Raw genomic sequence first — 23,457 nt, 5'->3', positions numbered from 1 at the left:
GCTCCCTGAGGTTCAAAGCACCTTGCTGACAGACAGGCAGGTGTGCCTGTGACAGTGACCACCTCCCCAAAGCCAGTGTGGGGGCGGAGGGGAGGGGGTGGCGCCCCAAACACAGCCCTGGGCAAGGCACAGGGGAGGGCTCCCAGCCCAGCTGTGACATTTCCTTTCACCTATACCTGTACAGCTGTTTCCTACAGGGCTGCAGCCTCGAGTGAGATGTGTGAGGCTTCTGTAGGTGCTTGGGAACAAGATGGAACAGAAACACTTCACACCTGGCCCCAAAATTACAGCACGCTGGCAGCTGGCCAACATAAACTGGCAGAGTACCAGTTGCAATGGACATCAATTAAGCAGCCTGTCATCCTCAGACTGCAGGCTTTGCTTTTTGCAATCTGCATCGCTCCTTAAGCCTTCAGCAGCACCAGCACTGGAGTTTTCCAGATGGGATCATTTCCCGCAGATTCCACTCACTAGATTTATTGCAGTTTGTATTTTATTTTTTTTTTTCTCTTTTTAACCCACCCCCCCTTCAAGAGGCTGAACTATTATTCCACATTGCAGATTTCTCCAGTGCTGGATTCAGCGTCCTTGTGTCGTGCTAGTGCTTGTTTGCCATTGGTTTCCTTTACCTTCAGCTGCAGAAACTCAATTTTAAGAATATCCTCAGAACTCTCTTAGCTTAGAAAGTGAGTGAAAACTGAGGCCAAATGATAACTGAGCAGGATTCCTCTCTGGAAGATGCCCTGCACAACCTTAGGAGATGTTTCAGCAGTCACTGGACAGGACTTGTGCCCACTGCTACACTGCTGCATTTAAAACAGCAGGGCAGACACCAGCACTGCCTCCTCTGCCACCCAGACCTGGGCACGTGGACTGAGCCTGGCACTTCCCACTGTGCTCAAGGCACCTGGCAAAGGCAGAGAGAGGCTCTCACAGTGCCCACACAGCCCCTGGCACTCGTGGTTCAAGGTGATGCCAAGGACAGCTGAGGAGCTCAAAGCAGGTGATGTTCCCCACGCCACCTTCACGGTGGCATAAAATCCAGCTCTCCTCCATCACCCCATGACATCATCTTCCAACATGGCCCATAATTTAGTTTAATTGCCTTTTACAATCCAAAGGCACCACATGAAAGGGAAGGTCGAGGCTGGGATGGAGTTCAGATACTGGTCAGAAAATGTAAACATCTCTTACTCTGCCGCCTCGGGGCTGCCAGCTCCTGCCAAGTCCCCGCTCCGAGCAGGGCTGCCTGGGGCAGGGATCTTTCACGGCTTGTTTGGAAACCGAGGCAGGCAGGAATGGAAGGAGTTTTTCAAGGATGACTCCTCACTGGACTCTCCTACTTGGGGCTCCGATCCCTGCTCACAGTTTCCCTTTTCCTCTCTGGAGCAAACTCCAAGCTGGAAGCTCTCTCTCTCTCTCATGGGCTGAGAGCATTTGCCTGCCAGCTGGAGGGAGATGCTCCAAGGCTATGGAATGGGAATATGGAAAGGATGCTGAGAAAACAGTTACATTTGCTCACTGGGGTTTTCTCTCTGCTTACAAAGAGTTTGTGCTCTCAGAGCCTTGGTCTTGCTACCTTTTCTCTGATGCCTTGCAAAAAGTCCTCCCAAAATCACTGTAGTGTGGCCATTAGATCCAAGATGGATTTAATCCCTGGCATTCCAGCAGTCATTAGGTCTCAGAAAGGACAAAAAGCCTGGTGTTGAGAGGCATGACAGCCCAGTCACTCCAACAGCTACTCCTCCTGGGCTTTTAAACCTGGGGCTCCCTTTCCAAGAAGCATCAGACGTGACTACACTCTGCCAAGAGATCTCTGAGAGTCTTAGGAAGACTGAAATACCGTAAATAAGTGAAGTGAGTAACAAGACAGGACTAATTTTAGCCCAAGTCTCAATAATAATTAGCTCCTGAACAACTAATCCAAAGGCTACTGCCAATCTGTGTTGGGGCAACTAGAGAGAGGGTCCCATTTGAACTATCCACCTGGGCTGGACAGTGCAGAGGAAGGAGATTTGGGATTTCTAAGGAGAATAAAGCTTGGGATTTAGGCTATCTGCACTGACAGGTGAGTGAAACAAGGAACAGCACCAAGTGTGGGAAGCTCACTGGCCACCCTGGAGCTGGAGGAGCCACTCAATACCCAGCTTGTAGGTCTGGCAGTAAAATATTGCTAATTAATTTTCAGAGCCTCGCGTTTTAGGGCTTTCATTTGCCTGGTGAGGTGAGACAGGGTTGAGACCAGTTGAGTGGTGAGTATCTGAGACAGTCCACTCCACACATGAGCATGCACATGAGGGAAAGGGAAAAAAGTGCCTTTCTGTTTGAGAGGAGGGAACCACGGTGACTGGCCCTATAAGCACATGTATTAATCATGCACCGTCTGGTTTTAATCCACACACTGCTGATCCTGCGTCTCACTGTATTGTTATCAGGGGAAGGAGTATTTCTCCTCAATCTTATTCACCAGCCAAAAGCCTGAAAATGCAAAAAACACATTTGTGAAGTGCCTTCCCAAGGACCCTGGGCCCCGGACCTGGTGAGCTGGGGCTGCTGCCTTTTTATTGGCGTTTAAAAACCTTTTATTAACGTGTGTCAGGGCTGGGGGAGGAGAGACAGGCTCAGGTTTCAGGACCCCCCATGCAGAGAGGTTTATTGTGGGAAGGGACATTAACACTTTCTCCTCCACATCTGCCCATGGCTGGGGCATGTGGCACAGGGTGTGCTGCAGGCACAGGCCTGGGGGATGCACACGCTGAGCCCGTGAAGAGCTTGCAGGGAAGTGGGCGACCCATGCAGAGAGGAGAACCTCCCTGCTCTGCTCCACATCAGGGATATCTGCAGCCCTCTTCCAGCTTTGCCACGAGCTCCATGGGGTCACTGCAGAGCAGGATGCTCCCGAGACAACAGCATCCAGCGAGAGCTGAGGAATCCAGGACGTGCCCCAGGTTCCCAGGGCTGCACCCACGCACCATCACCAGGACTCTCTTTAACCTCAACATGACCCAAGTGTTTTCCATTACCAGCACCATGACTCCACAGTTGCCACCTTCCCCCTTCACGACCTTAATTCAGCCAGGTTTCTGCTCCCTGCTCTTGTCTTGGGTCCAAGGCTGGGTGAGGGAGGTCCTGGCAGTGTCTCCTTGGGCTGCACAGGCTGCAGACACAGCTGACAGCTCAGGCACCAGGCTGCATACTTTGCTGCTGACTGGTACGGTCAGTGGTGTTCCATCACACAAGCTGCAGTGGAGATGTGCCCAACACACACACCCAGGAAAACAACAGCGAGTTCTGCTCACCCCAGAGCCAGCTTTTGTTGGTTACAGCTCCAATGACAGTGCAAGAGACGATGGGAAGCTCTAAGTGTCCCACTGGCTCCAGCAGGAATTCGAACGCGCGGCTTCGTGGCAGTGAACGGAGTCAGAACGTTTTCACTCAAAATAAGAGCCAGGCCAAATGCTCAAAAACTTACTGAGAAACTCTGGCTGAATTCTGCACTCCATCTGCTAAATGGGACGTGGAGAACAAAAAGGAGTGGGAAGCACAGTGTTTGTCCTATACAGCTTACAAAACAACCACCCTCTTGGTAGAGCAAAGAACCCAACACCATTTTAAGCCAAATTCCCTCCAGTTCTGCCTTTCAACAGGTTCTTTTCCTCTGAAACGTTACAAATTAATTTAGAAGCTAGAGGGTAAAAGAATGGGGTAAGGATTTGGAGCATCAGCAAGCAAGGTGAGATATCCTTGTAGTAAAAGCCAACTGCTTCTTCCTAGCCCTGCAAGTGGTAGAAAAGGGACCCAGAGTCACTCTGGCACACCAGAACCCACAAGACATTCATATTGTGCCATATAAAGAGCAGTACATTCTCATTCCCTCTCCAGCAAAGAATTTGGGCTGAAAACTGGGCCAAGACTGAGAACACAACAGAAAGAAATTTGGTGCAAAAAATAACTCCTGCTAAAAAGCAATGAAAAATCAGTATGGGAAAAAAAATCAGTGCCAGAGAGAGTTGCTCCGCTGCCATCGCCTGCTGGAGGCTCAGGGACACAGATCCCAAAATGCCACCATGCTCAGCACAGACATGCACCCTTCCACTGCAAACAGCCCAGAGATGCATCCCATAGGCCCAGGATAGTTTGGGCTGGAATGGATCTTAAAGACCATCCAGTTCCAACCCCCAGCCATGGACAGGGACACCTTCCACTAGAGCAGGCTGCTCCCAGCCCTGCCCAAGCTGGCCTTGAACTGATGAACTGCCGAGGTGTTGGGTTCACCTGGGCTCTGCACACTTCAGGGAGGGCAAGGAGCAGATGGTGGAGTGGAGATGGCACACAAGTTTAAGTTGGGTTGGGGGATTCTTTGCTAGAAAGTGCCTTTTTGTATCTTGCTCACAGTCACTGCCATGTGGGTTTGTGCCTCTCAGTCCTGGCTGGCTCTGTAGTGCCTTCTGCAACACCCCACTCCTGCAGAGTCCAATAATTCCTTTGTTAATGCTGCAGAGGGATAACATTTGTGGAACAGGGTAGTCACTTGACTGTATTGACGCAGGTGCCACTCCAGTCTCTTTCTAGAGTGTTTCCAAATTGCAGAAAATGAGGTAGGCTCATCCAAAGAGGTCACTTTGCCTTCTATTCCAAGGTGTTGACCTCAACCCAAGTTGTAGCTGAGAGAGTCACTCAGCCTGCTTTTAAAATCTCCAAGACTGAAGAGTTCCTGTAGACTCACTAAGGAGGCTGCTCTCAAGTGCTGAACTACCCAAAGGTATGAAACATTTCCTGAAGTTTTGTCTTAATCTATTTTGCTACAATTTCTGCCCATTCCTTCCTGTGCCTTCAGCATGGAGCTGGAGGACAGCTTGTTCTCCTCTCTGCTGTTTCCTTGAATTTCCTATAGACTAAAAAGCCCCAGTACATCCAGGCCCTTCTTGGAAATCAGGCTGTTGAACTCTCTTTTCTAACTCACTGTCCTTCCCTTCATCCTGCACGGTGAACACACACACCTGCTGTTTCACCTGTCTGACCATTAATAAAAACACTGGTCAGAAAGAAATAAAGGGGTACAGGCACAGCCAGACCTGGCTGCTTCCCTCTGAGAAAAAGCCTCCTTCTTTTTCAGCAGAACTGAGATAACATCATGCCTGATATTCCTGAATTCCTGTGTGGCTGGTGCTGAGCTGAGGGCACCAACTCCTACCTGTGGAGCTGTGCAGCTTCTTTACCAAGCACCAGAACCCAAGGGAGCTCAGTAGCTCAGGTGTAGCTACAGGACAGACACAAAGATGAGTGCAAGTGCCTGGCAGGGCAGGTAGATGGCACTCCAAATAAACTGGTGTGTGGTTAGAGGAGGCAGAGTTCAGGGAATACCGACCCCCTCCCACGTGTTACAGGGCACCAGAGCTGCTCAGCCACCTCACCTGCCTGCTGGGGGCTCTGGTTTGTGGCTGCTGGGGAAAGGATCTCTGCATAGGGACACTTGGATTGTCCTCAGCAGAATCCCCGTGAGGCCACCACACATGCTGGGCAAACCTTAGGGCAGCAATGGCAACTGCATGTTTCTTATTTTAACCCTGTCAAATAGAGCCTTGAAAATTCATGCTTCCACAGACACTTCCTGGACTAAGCTGCTTCCCCAAACCGAGAGGGCTCCTGGTTTTAGTGGGAGCTTGTGCTCCTGTGCCGCAGGCAGTGCTGTGAGCACAGATTGGGGCAGACAGAGAAGTGAAACAGAAATTTGTACCTTTGGGTCCCTCAGTGAGAAAGGTCCTGAATTTCTCACCGTCATTTCAGGACAATGTCATGAAGAAGAAGTGGCACGGGGAAAGGCACCTTGCCAATGTCACACGCAGGCTCTCCACAGAAACCTGCTCTGCATCCCCACTTCTCCTCCTGGAGCATCAACCCCTCAGGGAGGGGACACTGCAGCTTCCCAGATGAGCCACGTTTTTGGAGCTGCAGTTCTACCTCCAAGCAGGAAACTGTTAAGAGCCACTCTCATCCTGTCGTGCCTCCAAGGGCGTGCAAAACAAATGCCATTGTGCCTCCTCCATCCCCCACCAGGTTCAGACACGTTCTCCAAGTGAAGCCCCCAGATCCCCTCTGGCCAGGTGGTGGCAGAGAGCAGACCCAAAACCCCACATCAACAAGGGAACTGATTTCATTATTCTAAAAACAAACAGCCAAAGGAAAGTTCAGCCTAGAATGGGCTCCTAGAGCAAAGAAAGGAAAATAGAGAGCGGGCAGTGGGGAATGCTTCATATTCCTAAAAGCCTTTTGTACGTTAACACATGGTGTCTGCTTCTCTCTAGTCACCTATTTATCACTCTCCTCTTTAGAGAAGGAAAAAAGTCCTGGCTGCCTTCCTAAGGCAGAGTTTTGTGGCCGGGGGGAGGGGGAGGGTGCTTTAAGCATGATGCAAACCATTTGGAGTGCACCGAGAGCTCTGCCAACACAAGCTGCACTATTTAAACAAGTGAGGAAATGATCGTATATACAACATGCCAGCGAGCACACACACACCAGAGGAAGTCGAGAGGGGTTTTCATGACACAGAGCTGGATGTCAGCGGCTGAAAGGTCGATATTTTCCCTTAACACCCTTCTCAATGACTTAATCGTGTTCCGTTTGCACAGAAAACTTCCCAAGAATAAAAGTCTGAAGGAATCGAGGGGGGATGTTTGGCCTACTGCTGACCTTGTCCGAGGTCCTCTCCACGTAGCAGGGCTCCTGGGGGGCGACCAGCAGGGGAACGAAGCCCGAGAGCAGCCGATCCTCTTCCAGGCTAAGCAGGGCAAGGTCGTCATCTGGGTCCTTGTACAAGGGCACCTCCGACTGATTCACTGTGGTCAGTATGTTACAGAAGTCAGCCAGCGTCGCCCACACATCTACTGAGACCCTGGGAGAACGAGGAGAGACGTGAGCAATTCAGGGCTGGAATGCGTTGGGAGTTGCCTGCAATGCTGCAGCGAATACCAGAGAGGTGAGGCGAGGCAGGCACCGCTGCTGCCCTGCCCCACGGGACAGCCCCGGCGCAGCTGCGCTGGCACCGACCCCGGCAGGGACCGTGACCCTCGCCCGCCAGCGCTGACCCCGGACACCGTCCCCACGGATGGGGACAGCTGCAGGGATGTCGCCCTTCCTGCTGCTCTGCCCACCTCTGCCCGCTCCCCCAGCCCCGTGCGGAGCCGGCAGGAACTCGGCTCCTTCCATGGATGTTTGTTACTCGGTTCTAAAGGACAGAGCGAAGCTGTCGCAGCTGAAGGGGCTCTTGGAGGGCTCCAGCCCAGCCCGGAGCATCCTCTCCTTCATGCAGCTCTTACCTGCTGTGACCACGTGCTGCAGCCACACTCTGCAGCACAGGGATTTTCACAGTTAAACCCCAGCCATGTTTTGCTTCTGCCCATGGGTTTCACCTCTCACGAGTGACCTGCAAAGCTGCCTCTGCCATGTCTCACGTTCCCATTGTGGCAGTGGTGTCCAGGGTGTAAACACAGGAGCCCTGGACCGCTTTCCACACATTCCCATCACACATCCCCATGGGTGAGCACAACCCAGGGAGGGCCCAGCACCCCAGGGAGAGCCAGTGTGGAGAAAGCAGGGAAACAAGCAACAAGTATGGGGGTACTACAGCTGACCAGGCTGCCTCACACCGCACTTCTCCCTCCTGTTTCTACAAACACTCCAACTGGGGTTTTTTTTAGGATGTAAACTGGGATTTAAGTAGGAAATAGGGGAAACTGGGGCTGATGTGCTTCTGGTAGGCTGTTCCTCCAGCCCACACCTCTGGAGAAAAGCACAGGGAATCCAGCATCACCAGGGGTGCAGCAGTGACCGGCGCAGCCCAGGGCTGGAGGGAGGCCCCCTGCTCTTTGAACTGCTCCAGGTGGACAGAGTCTGCACTCGGTTATTTACGGGAATCAATGTACCAGGAAAGCACACTGAAATGAAACATCTTGTTTTCAAGAGCGTCCTGGGAGCCAGGCAGAATGAGGAGCCATTAATCAAAGCCCAGCACATAATCAGCACACATGTAATGCAGAGTCACCCACGTCCCTGAGCCAGCCCTAGCCCACATCCTACAGGGGAGAAAAGGAGAAGAGGTCCTTCAAAACCCTCTGGTCACAGACACCAGGAGCTGGGTTCATTCACAAAGCTCCATCGCTTGGCTCAGCCAGGTCTGGCTGTCAGAAATGTTTAAATATGGAAAAAAATAAACAGTTGCAACACGTTTTTCGGAGGGATCTGTCCGAGGCCCTTTGTGATGTAATGGGAAACGCTGCGTTTGTGCTACCAGCTGGAAAATAAACAGAGCTGCGAGGGTTAAAAGGAACTGAACTTTCCACGACCCCTATCTGCAAAAGAAGAAAATAATAAGAGGAATGATCCACTGCCCCACAGCCCTGATAGTTTATCCTCCGGCCCAGGCTGCAGAGACAAGCACCGGATGTGATAGGGCTGCTCTGGGCCACCTCCAAGGCGAGCTCTGCCCATGGGAGATGCACAGGGCTTGGGAGGCTCAGCCTCCCCCAGTGCCCTGCTGGCAACTGGGCTCAGCTGCCTGAGGCCGGTCACATAGCACTGCTGGGGCCCCATGGCCACGAGGGCTCGCTGGGATGAAGGAGGTGCAGAGGCATCAGCAGGGAAGGGAATGGGAAAAGTGCCCAAAACTGCCAGGGAATGAGAGCACTGGGGTGTTGGGGACAGGCAGGGATGTAGGGGATATTTTCAGAGGGCTGGGACAGCCAGGTGCATGGGGCCGTGGTGGAGGAGAGGGGAAAGAAACACTGCAGAGAGCTTACCCATATTCCTAAAAACCAGAGCTGCAGGCAGGGGATGCTGATGACAGTCAAGGTGAGAGGGAGGCAGAGGGCAGCAGCAGGATGCTGGGCTGGACTGGGATTCACAGCAGGGCCAGGGTGATGGTGGCAGGGGTATCAGCACAGATAAAGTACAGGGAGCACCTCCCTCCACAGGGCTTGGCATTAAAAGGCAGAAAAATGCCACAGGAACAGTCACTGAGCTGGCACTGCTAATGCTCTTGTTGCAGGCACTCAGCCCAGCAGTTCCCTTTCCTCTCCCCTCGGGCAGCATTGCCAGGCAGGGCACCCCTCACCACTCCTGAGTGTGAGAGCAGCCCCTGTCACCTCATCCCTCACCTACAGCCTGACAGTGCCTTGCCACATCTCCCATCTGCCCTGGATGTGACAGATTCCCACCCTGAGCTCACTTCAGTCAAACCTCAGACTGTGCTGGCTCCCTGGGTAGCCAGCTCTCATTGCACTGCTACCCCAGCAGCACCCTGCAGAGCCTTGGAAAGCCAAGAAAGAAGTAGTGTTGGCATTTTTCCCTGGTTTTCTCCTGTGATGGCAGAGGCAGCACTGCAGAGATCAGCTCTGACCATTTTCTGCCACCCCCTCAGGTGCAGCTCCTCCTCTGCAGCGCATCTCCCATCACTGCCACCACCGAGATCATTCACCAGCTGCTGCTGCTGGCAACGCCAGCACGGACAAACAGCTCACACTGACACCTGGGAATCTCCTGCTGCGACATGCACTTGCCCTGGAAGGTCACAAAACACCTGTGAGCCCTGTCAGCCTCCTTCTCCCCAGTGCCCTTGCCCAGGACCACCTCACGGCCACTCCCAGGCATTTCTGGCTTGTGTCACCCGCAGCGCGGCAGTGCCGGAGCCTCTGCGCAGAGCCCAGGCAGCTCCAGGTGCCTGGAAGCTCTGTGCACACACAGTGCCATGGCTTCAATGTCCCTCTGTGGAGGGAGGGCCCGAATTACTGACACTGAGCCCAGGCACGCAGCTCCCAGGTACAGGGACGAGACTCCCAGAGCTTTTAACCGAGGAAGCGAGAAGGGGGTGAGCGCGAGGTCTTTCCTCGGAACGGGGGTTCATTCACTTCCCCACAGACACATTTACATTTGCTTATTCCACTAGGACAGGAAAAAAAAATAAGAGTTAATTTCTTTTTTATTGCCTCAGGATTCCAGGTTTAATGTAGCTGTCAGTGTGAGCGCAGCCCAGCTGCAACGCCGACGGACACGGCCCGGCCAGGCAGCGGCGAGAGCCGCGCAAGTGCGCAGCGAGCTGGACCGCAGCCCTGGGGCCGAGCGCTGCCCCGGCGAGGCTGGGGACGGCTCCTGGCAGAGATCATGCCCGGATGGGCATCACCACAAGGCAAAAGGCACACGGCAAAGTGTGGGGAGGGCAGAGGATGCCAGGGCGAGGCTGATGCTCGCTGAATCCCCGTATGGGGCTCTGGCGTGAGCCGCCATCCTCACCGGGGGCGCGGGCTGCCTGGTGATTAATATCAAGCACAATGACCCCATGTTACAAGCCTGCGGGGGCCTGTGGAGGTGGCCATTTCCTGTGTAATACCAGCTTGTTTAAACACTAACATCCAAACTGCACAGCTGCAGCACAAACCCGGAAAGCACGGAGCAGAAGAAGCCCTGCATTGTGTTCCCAGGCGCTGCCGAGCCGCGCTGCCGGGCAGATGGCAAACACCTCGGGGCCAGCCACCGGCACCGCCGGCTCCCGGTGCCCGCAGGATGAGCTGCTCTGCATCCTCCTCATGCCCTTCCTCTCTCCTGCACCATGGGAAGCTCAACTAAAAGCAGCTCCTTTGCAAGGAGTAAAAAGGGTTGGCCATGGGAGCTCTTCCCGAAAGGCCTTCACCAACCTTGGTCTGGGCTCAGACACAGCAGGATGAGGAGGTCACAACCCCTCTGCATCAGTGATTTCCCCCACTCTGCCCTGCACACGGTCCCTCTGGCCAGCCAGGCATCCATAAACCCATTCCTCTCCCAGGAACCCACCTTTGGAGCTGGAGGGACGCTCTTTACCCAGGAGAGGTGCAGTCTCCTCCCAGCCAGCCTCTGCTTTGCCACAGCCCCCTTCTCCACAGAGACTTTTGGCTTCTCCTTTGGTCGACTTTATCTCCAATCTCAGCCAGGTTTACACTACTGAGACACCTCTGAACCCTGGCTTTGATGTCTCGATAGGGAAACTCTGGTGGCCAGCATTACTGAGGATGGGATCTGCAAAAGGGATTTTCCATTTAGTCTCCAGCAAACTCCAGCAATATCTTGGCACCCCTGTGCAAGACTCTGTCCATCCCTCCCAGTGGGAGCTGCCATCTCAGTGACACTTCTCTGCAAGAGCAATGTGATGAGAGCGATCTGGCACATCTCTCTGGGAAGGTAAGCTCTAGAATGTGCTCACAGCTTTTGGATTTAATTTAAGACTTGGTTTAAATTAACCATTTTTAAATGCTTGCAGACAGTCTCCACAAACTGAGAGGCCCTTGGCCCCACGTGGAAGGAGCATGGATTCGCCAGGGTCAGCTCTGCAGCAGCGTCTGTCTAGCCAGTGGCTTCCCCATCAGTCCTTGTGCTTCATTTAGCAATGGATTAATTGTGGCAAGGAGCAGCTCTGTGCAGCCCTCTTCACCTTCTTCCCAGCCACATGTCCCAAAAGGGGATGGAGTCACTTATACAGCAGCTTCCTTGGACATGCACCTTTTGACCCATCTGCTGCCAACGTTTTTGCCTTAGGGGATCTATCCTGCTCCCTTTTGCCCAGAATCCCTGCTTTTACACCCCAATCTCTGCAATTCACTGCTGGGGACATTTGGTCTGAAAGATGCTTCTCCAATTGCCTTAAACAACCACCTGCAGAGAACTCGACACAAGGTCTGCCATGAAACATGAAGACAGAAATTAATTTTAAGATACCAAAGTGACAGCTGCTTGCTGCTAGAAGACCTGGCAACACCTGGTTCAGACACACAATTCCCAAGGCACTGAAGCAGAGATGTCCAAGGTTAAGTTTAGCTCCTATTCTGGAAAGACATGAGGAAAGAGTCATGGAAAGCTCACTGAGCACCTCTTCCAAAATAGGAAGGACACCTTTCACCTCTCAAATACACACAGAGAGGTTGTTAGGAAGTCCAACAACTGAAAAGCTGTTCCAGGGTGTCCCCTGAGCTGTGATGACCATGCAGTGTGGCCAGGAGCTGGAGGAGTGCACCAGACCAAGAACTGTGGATTTGGGGAAAGATGGAGCTTCTCGCTTGGGTTGAATTCAAGACTGCTGAGCCCCCAGGTGGGGAGAGGATGCCTGCCAGCAACCAGGGTTCATTCCCAAGCTCCCACCAAGAAAGAGGACCCTGAAGACACAGCCTCCTGAACCTCTCATCCCACTCCATGGAGCCCACTCCCGCATGGCTCACATCCATCTGCTGGCTTTCGGCAGCGCTCACCTCTCACACCTTTCCCTCCGCCTCTGTCCAAGGGGGAAAGCAGCGAGCTGAGGAATTTGGTGTGGGGTTGGTTTTGTTGCTTTTTTTTTTTTATTGTAAGGACTCAAATCCAGCAGTGTGATAAATGCATCTGAGCTACAATTAGGAAGATATATAGCATCAGAACGCGAAGGTCTGGGCAGCGTGGTGAAACGCGGGCTCTCCAGAGCCCCAGCTATGTTTCCCATTATGTAACCCTGGTCATGGGCAGACAGCCAGACTCCAAATGAAAAAGAGACTCTGGCTTGGCACCGTTTCTATTTTCCTATCCTCATTCGGGGTCAGCGCAGTGTCATACAGCTGCAGAGAAAGCTCCGGGGATTAAACCTGGGAAAGACTCCAAGACCAGGACCCGGGTTCAAGTACCAGCTGAAAGCAATAAACCAACTGCCACAGCTGGGCTGAGTTTAGACGTTCTCAAAGTCCCCCAGCTCTCTCCCATATGAAGAAGGAACGATTGCAAACATGGCAAGACAGGCCTTGGGACACACAGCGCTGGCCCAAAGCTCCAGCCGAGTCCTGCCAAGCTGCCCTGCTGGCCACGAGCCCAGCCCAGCGTTCTGGCCCGGGATGAGCTGCACTTTGATGCGAGCTCTGGGCTCTGAGTGGGCTTCCAGGTGGGTATGAGGCCTGTTTTTTCCAGAAGCTTTAGCATGTTCATGGCATCTCTGCAGGGCACTGCTGGGCTTCAGGGGATGTCTACATCCTTTTTCTGTGCCCATGCCATCACAAGAGGCAAGGAGAGTGGTTTAAGGGTATCCAACCAGCTTCTCTGCTGGCAGTGGTGGGATCTCACAGCACATCCCAGCAGCAGGAGCATGTGTGACACGGCACAGGCCCCTCACTCAGCTCTGTAACTTGGCATCTGCACTTGCTCCTCACGTGCTCTCCCTGCTCCTGAGCTCACCCTGCCCATAAACCTTGGCTTACTCCACCACGCCTGCTGCTCTGACCCATGTTTTACTTCTCAACTTCTTTGAAGCTGTTCCTATCTAAACCCCTGGACTCGGTGGCTCTACCTGTTCCTGAAGAGCCTCAGGGCAGGCAGCAGGCTTGTGTCAATAGAGAGCTGAAACACTAACCCAGCGCTCTCCTTTTCTTTTCCTATCCCCAGGGCAAATGTTCCAAATCCCAGGTCATGCCCAAGAGCAGAGCTGGTTCCCTGCTGTTCATCACTACCTGCATCTCTGTGGAAGCTCAGCCACTGCTGTCCCAGAGTCCTGGACCACCAACACCCATCCACACAAGAGGTCTGGGCTGGAAGAGCAGCGTGGCTAAGGCAGATTCTCTATGTGAGCAAAAGAGCACCAGGGTGGAGGAGCTGGGAGCCAACATGGGGCAGGATGGGCACAGTGGGACAAGAGGGGCTGCTCAGCTACCCTCCATGGAGAGGCCAAGCAAGACAGAGACACTCGTTCCTCCACTGAACACTTCGGCATCTCGTAGAGCCGAGCCCCCAGTCTATGCCCACCGCTCCCCCAAGAGCCCTGGGATGGGCTGCCACCACCACCACCACCTTCTCCCAGCCCAAGGGGACAGCAGGAGCCCACACCTGCTCCGTCACCCCGGGGGCACACGGCCCTGTGCCCCACAGGAGGGGGAGCAGCTCGTCCCAGGGCAGGCGCCGAGCGCTGGCTGCGTGAACCCGATCAGAAATTCCATCTCGAGGCTGCCCGTGGCCAAGGGCTCGGCGGCTCCCTGCGCAGGGGAAGGGGGGATTGGTGCAGCCAGGCTCACGTGACGGATCCCAGTTTGAGTTCCTGCCCAAAGATGGGCAGCAGTTCACATGAGCAGGCAGCGGTCCCACACCGAGCAGCCGACAAACAGAAAACAGACTCCATCTCCACAAAATGAGGCCCAGAACTTCCTGTGTGAGATTTCCATTTCCTCAGCCAAATGAAAAAGAACTGGAGCAAGAGGCAATAAACCAGGAGAGCAGGACTGGACCTGACGCACGGAGCGGGGACCCATTAATGGTTAAGCCACTTTGCTGGATTACTCTTAATGCGCCTTCCCATCACCCTGGGTTCTGGCTCCCTTGGATTAACAATAAGACGTGATTTCAGGCTCTGGATCCGGAGTACCGGAGGCAGATGGAAAATCCTGCGGGAAAGCAGCTACGGAGCATGCTCAGACGCTGTTTCGCATACTCCATACTTGGCCCCTTCGCTCAATTTTCTGTCCAAAAATATGCAAATTGCCTAGTCCGCATTATGGACTAATGGGCTGAAATCAGCCAGTTTAGAAAATTAACCCTTTTGTGTGTTGCAGGGTAGGGAGAAGCGGTTTTTGAAGCAGAGGGGAGGTGACTTTTGGAGCTCCAGGAATGGGCAAGCTGCTCCAGGCTAGCTCAGCCCAACCAAAGTTGGCCTGACTCAGACAAAAAAAAGGTAACAAAACACCTATGCTGGAAATGGAGTTCCCCCTGGTCCAGAGGAAGGCATTGCCTGTCCAGCTGGTTGGGCCAGGAAAGGTATCCCAACAAAACCAGATGTACATCCTAAGCAGAAAATAAAAATCCCCCTCATAAGCCATCTCCTAACACATGGAAACATAGGGCAGCCACCCTCCAGCCCCACTCACACATCAATGAAGAGGTCACTGTGTCACCAAGGGTGACAAATTCCCATCCTTCCCTGGGCAGTGGGCCTTGCTTGGGTGCTCAGGTCACGGTGCCACAGCCAGCAGTAAAGCATGAGCAAGGGGGGAAGGGTGGCACGAGGAGCTCAGGGAGGGAGCAGAAACCAGAGGGTGCACATACTGTTTGGGGAGCTCAAGAGACGTTGGAGGAGGATTCCAGGTGTCCGGGTGGCCAAGCATCCAGTCTGACCAGACCTTCACACTGGGGAGCAGCTCCTTCAGGTCCTGGGGCAGGGCAGAGACCTTGATGTCGTCCTCCTCATCCTCCTGTGGCTCCATCTCTTGTGGCTGAACTGCAAATACAAGATGTGAGAGCTGAGGCAGCTCACCACAGCCAGGCTCAGGCAGGGACTGGGAAAGTATGACACAGATCCCAACATCCCAGCCTTGGACACACAAGGGAACAGCCACAACCCACAGCAAGCACAAAGACAGATCTGTTCTCCCTACAGGGACTGGCCCAGAAGGCAAGCCAGGGTGTTTGTGATCCCTTTTATTGAGGGCAGCAGGGTACCACTACACCAATCACAGAGATAGGATTCCCAGGTCCCAGTTTTGGGAACTTTCTCAGTTGCTGGCAGAAAGCACGGCCTCAGTCTATCCCTTTCCTCCAAACATTTCTGTCTGCACACATCAGGGGCTTTCCTGCAGCAGATCTAGCTATAACCTGGGCAGAGCTTGGGATGCTGGGGGAGAATCCTAAGGTCCCAGGAGAGGGGAAGTGATGTAAAAACCAGCAGGGAATGAAGGCCTGAGCCCCACCAGGCTGCCTCGTGAGCTCCTGCATGGATCCTGCTGCTAAGCCCTTACCTGGCACACATTCCCTCAGCAGGTTGGTGCACCTCCTCACCAGGAGTGCAAACATGGAGAGCCCCAGGGCCGTGGCCTGTTCCTGGATGACGGAGCGGCAATCCTCAGAGATGCACTCTAGGAGACAGACAGGGTTTGGGTCAGATGCTCCATCCAGCTTCACCTTCACAGCCTCCCTTTCTGCATCCCACGAGGGGCAGGGGTGAGCAATTCCCTTATTTACACCTGCCCCAGACATAATTGTTCCATGTAAGGAGGAAAAAGGTGGTGAGCAGCTGCTCTGGAGTGGGAAGAGGCTGCAGCCACCCTGCCCACACCATGCCCAACCCCATGGCGTGTGCTGAGCCAGCCAGAACCAGGCTGGCACTCAGGGCTCCCAGCACAGAAGCTGCTGCTCGGGGCTGATGCCTTCCCCTGAGGAGAGGGTATGTTTAAGTGTTAAAAGGGTAATTAGCTGCATGTTTGATCTCTGTCCCTACTGGAGTTTTAACCTCAGCAGCTGAGGAAGGGGCTCCTCCCATTAGTTTTGCAGTCACAAAACAGCTTGTCAAGAGAGCTTAATTGGAACTGTTATTTAAGGAGATGCCACACAACCACAGCTCTTCCAAACAAGCCGGCTCGGAAAGAGAGCAAATCCCCCCGGCACATCTACACCCAGCCAGAAACCACTTCTGAGGCTGCTGAGAGCAGCGGGGAACTGGCTCGAGGGAACTGCCTGGAGCCAGGCATGGCTTAGGCTGGGGAGGCCAGGAGTGCTGTGGGACATGCCAGCCTGCCCCAGAGCTCCCAGAAGAGGTTTAAGCCTTAAGAGCAGCCTCTGCCCTCCCAACTCACTCTATTCCCCACTCACATCCTCTCAGGATGTGGGGGAGTGGCTGGCTGGGAAGAGCCCACACATTTACTGGGTTCCTACCCATCAGCACCGTTTGCTCTGTGCAGGATGCTCCTTGCTGGCTTACTGCAGGATCAGAGCTTCCACCCTGAGAACAGCTGCCCCAAGCCAGGCAGAGGATTTTTACAAACTCACAGGTACTGACTCTGAATGGGTGAATGAAGCCCCAGGGCTGAGATAGGGAGGGAGAGCCCCCCAGAGTCCCCCAGCTCCCAGGCACCTCTGCTGGAGACATCAGCAGCAGCTGCACGTCAGCACGGAGGTGTTGGGAGCTGAACTGCCCAGATGTGGCAGAGCAGGGATTTTGAGCAAACAGCAAGAGGATTAGAGCAAGACACCGAGACCATGGTTAAGCTGGGGCTAGCAAAACACCTGAGGTGCACAGAATAAACTGGGGTTTTAAAGATAGATCATTTCAGAGGAGTGGGGTGGGAGGTTAAAAACATCCAAAAAAAGACAAGAATGCATCAAGAAAATGCAGGAAAAATAAGGAGGGACATCTGAAGGGTGGATTGACACATTTCTTATTGCTGTCAATGAGTTCAGCAGACAGTGTGGAGGGTAACCCAGTGTGACACCCAGTGTGGTACTTGGTGGCTGAATGAGGGTGCTTTGCTCACAGAGCCAGAGCTGAGCCGGTGCTGCAGAGCAATGGTAGGAAGTGCTGTACTGCAGGGGCTGTCAGCTTTTGGAGGAAACATAAAACTAAAGATGTGACCACTCTGGGACAGTAAATCTCTTTCATGAAGCCTTTCCCACAATTAAGAGTGTTAGTCCCAGTGCTCTGGCCACAGTCCAGTCCAAGAAATTACAGTTGTCTTCCCCGTGCTCCCTCCTCCTGCACTCGGGTGAGATGCTGCGCTGTCTTCACTTCTTGTCTTAAATGGACACACAACAAGACCACGGTGGTCCAGCTGCCACACCTGAGTCTGGCAACTCCCCTGGGTGGTGAAAATCTCTGGGCATTTCAGCATGGATCCCCACACTTTGAGTGGGCAGCCCCTGGGACCGCAGGCACTGCGCTCAGACCAGACCCACAGTGACCCCCAAACTGAGCTGGTGCAAAAGCTACATCCTGACCCCCTCCAAAACAGACAAAGCTTAAAAGTGTTTGTGATAGTGAAGGTGATGAGTATCCCATATTTCAGGGTGCATTTCAGAGACTGGCTTCAGAAGCTGGACCAGTGCTCTGTGGTGGCTGTGGCCAGGCTTGGTCTCAGCCCTTCCCACAGCCACCAGTAGCTGCAGGCTACAAGTTCCCCACAACATTTACCAAAATACAGTAAAAGTTTCCTGCACATGAGCTGTGGCAGGGCCAGCTGTCCATCAAACATCTTTTGCTGCTGCAAACACAAATCGTGTGCCCACCAGCTCATAAAGCCACGGTGCTCTGATGCACCCCAACAATGCTCAGCCCTGAGCAAAAGCTGCCCACTGTGCAAATAACAGCATTAGGACACCCACACTTAAGGGCTGCTGTCACACAGTTCCAGCTCAGCTACCATGGGTGTTGTCAGCTCATCATTAAACTCATAAAATGCACAAAACTCCCCCAGTCCTGAAAGTTCATTCACCGGATGAGCTCATCAGCCTCATTCCCAGGAGGCTCCTCCAGCAGAGAAAGACAAACATCCAGGTGGGTGCTTGTCCAAGACCCCTCAACATGCACCAGCAAAGCCTCTTAGGAGCTGAATTGTAGGACAAAAGAGGGAAAGTGCCATAAATCAGAAGAAACTTTCTCTTTGTGCCTTTTCACCACTTTCCTTGGGAGGCTGGGAGCTTTGGCTTGCCCCGAGCAGGGAGCTAGAAGCCAGTGGCCCAGGCTAACAGAGGCTGTGGTGACAAACCCCAGGCTACCCCTGCCACAGGAGACAGACAAGGTGAGGCTACAGTCAAAGGGAAAAGCACTTGGGGTGTTCAAACAGAAACCTGCAAAATGTCTTGAGTGATGGGCAATAAGGAAACCAACTCTCTGCACCCACTCAGTGTCTGAGTCTAGCCTGGCACTAAGAGGAAAACACTTTGTAGAAAATATGCTGAAATGAGGGTTGGAGCAACAAATCTGCTCTGGAGCCCACAGGGCATCATTACTTCTGAGCTGAGCAATGGTCTGTGCTGCTGGTAATGCACAGTAAGACACAAACTTATTGGAAAAGAGATGTTTTTGGAGGATGGGGTGACACTTAGGTCACTTCTGTCCCCACAGTTGCAAAGCACTAGGAAAAATGGAAATACCAGCTGCCACAGACCAACAAGAGCAGACAGAGAGATCCTGACTGTTCAAGTCAGGGCAAACTCTGTAATTCCCAGATCTACTTGCCCAGATCCACAGTGGGTGCAGGAGAAGCAGAATGAGTGCCAGGTCCAGCAGCAACCCTGCATCCTACCCCTGCAGGCTGTCACCAGAAGCTCAGTGACAGAGGCTTCAAGTGGCATCAATGGCATCCCAACAGCTAAAGCTGCCACAAATCCACTCCACTTCCTCCCCTGAAACCCCAAATGGGGCTGTAATCAGATAACCCTCCTAATTCACACTGTGCAGCTGGGGCACACCATGGAGGTGTCAGGCAACTGTGGAAAGAAATCACAAACAAAGGAAGGGGCCACGAGGTTACAAGCTCTGAGATAGTTGGAGCTGTGGCTCCTCTGTGCCACCAGCAGCCACAGCAGTGACACTCCACAGGAAATCATCCAACACCACCAACCACAACGCATTTCTCCTCCACCTTTCTCCCCTGGTATCCCAGCAAACGTCCCTGTTAATGCCAGCCCTGGATAAACAGCTCCTGTCACGTCACCTCTCAGCTGTCACCTGCGCAGCCACCCTGTGAACACCATCACACAGCTCAGTGGGCTCACAAATGTCACCTCTCAGCTGTGCCACTGCCTTCAGAGGTGCTGCGTGGGTGCAGAGCTGGCTGGGCAAAGCTGGCACTGCTGCCTCAATAACTGCTTGTTAAACCACAAGCTAAGGTCAGAGCCAAGACTGACTCAGGGTAAATTCACACCCTTGCCTGTGTTGCTGTACCAACACACAGCCCCTGGAGCCACGCTGCAGCCACGGCAGGGAGCTGAGGGGGCCTAAAAAGCCTCAATTGAGGACCTTCCTTAGGCTGGAGCTGTTTCTTGACCATTTGTAGCCCCACATCAACATCAGCAAAACTCCAGTCCGTGGAATGCTGCATGGGGCTAGAAAGGAGCAGGCAGAGCATTTTAAAGCACAAGTGTCACCAAACACTTTGAAATGACTGATTTGCACCTGCCACTTGTCAGAGCCTTTTTCTAGCTGACTGGACTTTGCTGAAGTTTCCATGCTAGGTGCCTGCCTCAGCCTGAATTCTCCTGGAACTCTTCAGCCTAAACAGCTCAGCCACTTGTGAGAATGAAGCTAGGAAACAAGATAGTGGCTTAGCCCCATTTGTAAAAAAACATAGCTTTTTCCTTGAGCTGATCTAGCAACTGCAAATCCTGGAACAAGGATCTGAGATTTTGCTGAAGAATAACCTTTTTAACAGAGAGTTTTCCTGTCCTACTAGAAATCCGTCCACACTTGGCCAAGCTATAAACATCTGAAAGACAGCAGTTTTTTCATACTCAGTAGGAATTCATTTCAACAGTTAAAACCTGCTAAGATTTCACCTCTCTGAGCATGCTCCATCTTCCTACCTCCCTTCACCTGTGTTACAGGCAGCAGAGCAACTGCCCTGCTCCCATCCAGCAGGTGGGGACCTCTGTACGAATGTCCCTGTACGAGTGACTGCTGCTTGCTGTGAGCTGGGGATTGGACCCAGACTCCTCCAACTGGCACCCAGGCGATCTGCTCTGAAGCAGAGCTCAAAGGCAAGACAGGGAGAGGGATGGGATGGAAAAAATGGGAGCTGATGAGCATCAGACTGCAACAACAGCTTGGACTGCAACTGGGAACCAGCAACGGGGTTTTTTTCTGAAGATCAAGAAGAGGAGTCCTCCTGCGTCTCTGTTTGTAGGAAAGAGGGGTTTTTTCCAGCTGAGGTCTGGGCTGCACAGAGAGCGCTGTTTTCTTACCAGGAGGCAGTTTCCTGCAGCGATTGCAGGGAGCTGGGTGGATCAGCAGCTGCAGCGCCCTCTGCAAGCTCCTACCTGGGTTCTCCCAGAGTCTGAGAGCTCTGCTCTCACCCAGCCTGCAGCAGAGCCCGACCCAGGACTCCTGCAGCCATAAATCTACCTGTTCCACAGGGGAGAGGCTGAGAGGCAGAGAGAAAAAGGGGACTTTTGTAGCGGGGAGAAATTTGTGTTTCTCTGAGAACATTACATTCATGGAAAACATAAACCAACTGTCGTCAAAATCGTCTGAGCTCAGGAAATGGAGCGGCCGGGAGAAGGCTGCCATGTGGCCGGATGTTATGTATTTCTAATTAGTGCTATACATCTTTCAGCAGCGAGTGTCCTTTTGCTGGGAAACACAACGCGCTGCCCTTGTTATTGTAACTGTCAGAGAGTGCTTAAACAGATAATCTCCAGGAAAAGTGATAAACACATCCCCTCTCCCACTAGGGTGTGCAAAACACCAGTGCCAAACCTTTATTAGGGCAACACAACCAACCACAGGAAATGGGAATGGGAAAAGAGCAAGGGGCAGCCGCCCACGAGGAGAGGGATTTGCTGGAGGAAGCTTCTCGTGGCTGCTCCAGTGCCATGTGCCGAAGGAAATCCTGCGGGAGACAATCGGGGCACAGCGAGCACAGCACACGTGGGCTGCTCACAGGGATGGGGCAGGGAGTGAGGGCTCCCAGCTGTTCTGCTCTGAGTGTGCCCCCAGTTTGGGTGGAAAGGAGCCCCAGCAATCCCCAAAATTACAAACAAGCCGTGGACATGCTCCTCCATCCACCCATCCCAGCTAACAAAACACAAGGAGAAATGCTGAACCTTCCACAGTTAAAACAATCCCAGCCAACAAATCTCAAAGGAGATCAGATTCCTTTGATTGAAGCAACCAGACTGCTCCAGCCAAGGGTCAGGAGGGCTCCAGTGGGACAGTCTCCATGCTGGCCTGTCCGTCCTCACCTGAGCTGTGGTTCCAGGCTGGGAAGCCTGGAACAGAGCTGGCAGCAGGTGATCCCAGCGCTGGCAGAGCAGCAAGGATGTGCTCTGCTCCCAGGGAACAACAGCTGAAGCCACCTTTCCTGGTGACAGGGTGAAGGACTGTACGGGAAGGCACTCAAAAGAACGAACAGTTCTATGGACACTATCCCAAGGATGACATAATGGGCTGGCCAGGGGACACGGGAGCTGCAGGAGCTCGGTGAGCACAGGGCTGGGGGTGAAGGCACCCAGCTGATGTGTCAGCAAATCAACTCTGGAGGCACAGACAACTGATTCACCAGCTGGCTGCTGCCCTGAGGGGAACAGACCAGGGCTGCTCACCTCGGAGCTGACACCACCTGAAGGCAATTCCTTTGCTCCCTCACGGCTCAGACACAGCTTTCCCCATGAGTCACTGCCCACCAGACACAGCCCTGGCACGGCTACAGGGCAGCCCCCCGGGGTGGGGCTGTCTGCAGGAAATGGGTGAGGAGAGCCCTGCTGCTGGCCCAGGCTGGTGGAGACCGAACACAACCACGGGAATATAAAGCAGCCAAAGTGAGGGGGATGCTCAGAGCTGTGGGGCATTTCCCTGACACCCCGTCACAGGGGACCTGTGAGTCACTGGCACTCCCAGCTCTGGGAACTGGCGAGTCACACACGCACTCATCTGCCCCCCAGAGACAGCCTGGGAACCTGGAGGCACTGCTCAGCCCTGGCTGATACCCTGGGAATGATGGGCAGCTTTCCTGGAGGGATGGTCCCAGACTCTGAGGAACCAGGATGGCAGCCCCAGCCCCTCCAGCATCCCCACCTGCAGCACACAGGATCCCCGCACTTTGGGAGCCCTCCCAAAGCAACCTCTGGATTTTAGAAATAACCTGGATGCCCCCAATCCACCTCCCTGTACTGATGTCTCCCCATGGAGAGGCAGAAGGTCCTGGGAGGGTCTCGGTGGCAGCAGCAGCACCGGGGAACTCTCTGCACATGTTCCCAGAGCAGCTGGGGCCGCCCAGGAGCCAGCAGCTCCCTCTGCAACCCTGCCTTGTCCGAGGGAGGGAAGGAGGGAGGCCTAGGAGGTGAGGAATGCCGGGGGCCTGGGGAGGATGGAGCAGCTCTCCCTGTGGAAGCCATTAGATATTCAACACTTCATTTGTTTCCAGCCATCCTGGACTGCAGCACTGGGCTCTAGGACGGGAGGCTCTTCTCTGACGTAACCAGGAAGCAGCTGCAAAATTAAGGAATCCCTCATGACATCATAAAAACGGTCGATGGTTTACAGGGGAAGGTATAAAAATTAATGACATATTCCCACCTGAAGCAGAGAGCCTGCCCAGGAGCCACAGGGGAAGCCATGCTCTGCCCAACACGGAGGGGATGCCTGCCCCGGACAGCTCTGTGCTGCCAGCTCCCTTTGGCTGATCCAGGAGCTTTCTCTGGCTCTGACTGTCCCTAAGCCCAGGCAGGGCTGGATCCTTGCACCTGGGGTGCGATAACCAGCTCAGTATATCCTTCCTGCCCCTGATGAACAAAGCTTTAGGGAATGATTTTAGGGACAGCTTTCTTGTGTACTCGGGGCTGGCTAGGAGTCAACGACAAAAAACACCATTGTGAAGTGACTATTAATAATACTAAATAAGAAGTTATTAATTTCCACAGGGAAATCAGACACATGAACAGAGTATCCTCAACACCCCAATTTCTGCAGCTCTGGAAGACCAACAGGACCTGCAAGAGGAGGCAATGGCA

The 23,457-nt window shown here is 53.5% G+C and overlaps 1 protein-coding gene across 2 annotated transcripts in view; it reads right to left on the bottom strand.

Annotated features, from left to right (window-relative positions):
• The window catches only part of SMG6 (SMG6 nonsense mediated mRNA decay factor), a 104,653-nt gene that overhangs the window by 38,297 nt on the left and 42,899 nt on the right, over window positions 1–23,457 (bottom strand). For both annotated transcript variants that reach the window (XM_058854057.1, XM_058854058.1), the window contains exons 11-13: window positions 15,756–15,872; window positions 15,067–15,238; window positions 6,691–6,892 (exon numbers count right to left, since the gene is read on the bottom strand). In XM_058854057.1, the coding sequence (XP_058710040.1) occupies window positions 6,691–6,892; window positions 15,067–15,238; window positions 15,756–15,872 (491 nt within the window). The remainder of the gene's footprint in view (window positions 1–6,690; window positions 6,893–15,066; window positions 15,239–15,755; window positions 15,873–23,457) is intronic.

The sequence above is a fragment of the Poecile atricapillus genome, chromosome 21 (genome assembly GCF_030490865.1).
Source record: "Poecile atricapillus isolate bPoeAtr1 chromosome 21, bPoeAtr1.hap1, whole genome shotgun sequence".
Taxonomy (NCBI): domain Eukaryota; kingdom Metazoa; phylum Chordata; class Aves; order Passeriformes; family Paridae; genus Poecile; species Poecile atricapillus.
The sequence above is the reverse complement of the archived record's forward strand: the minus strand, read 5'-3'. Positions and strand labels throughout refer to the sequence as shown.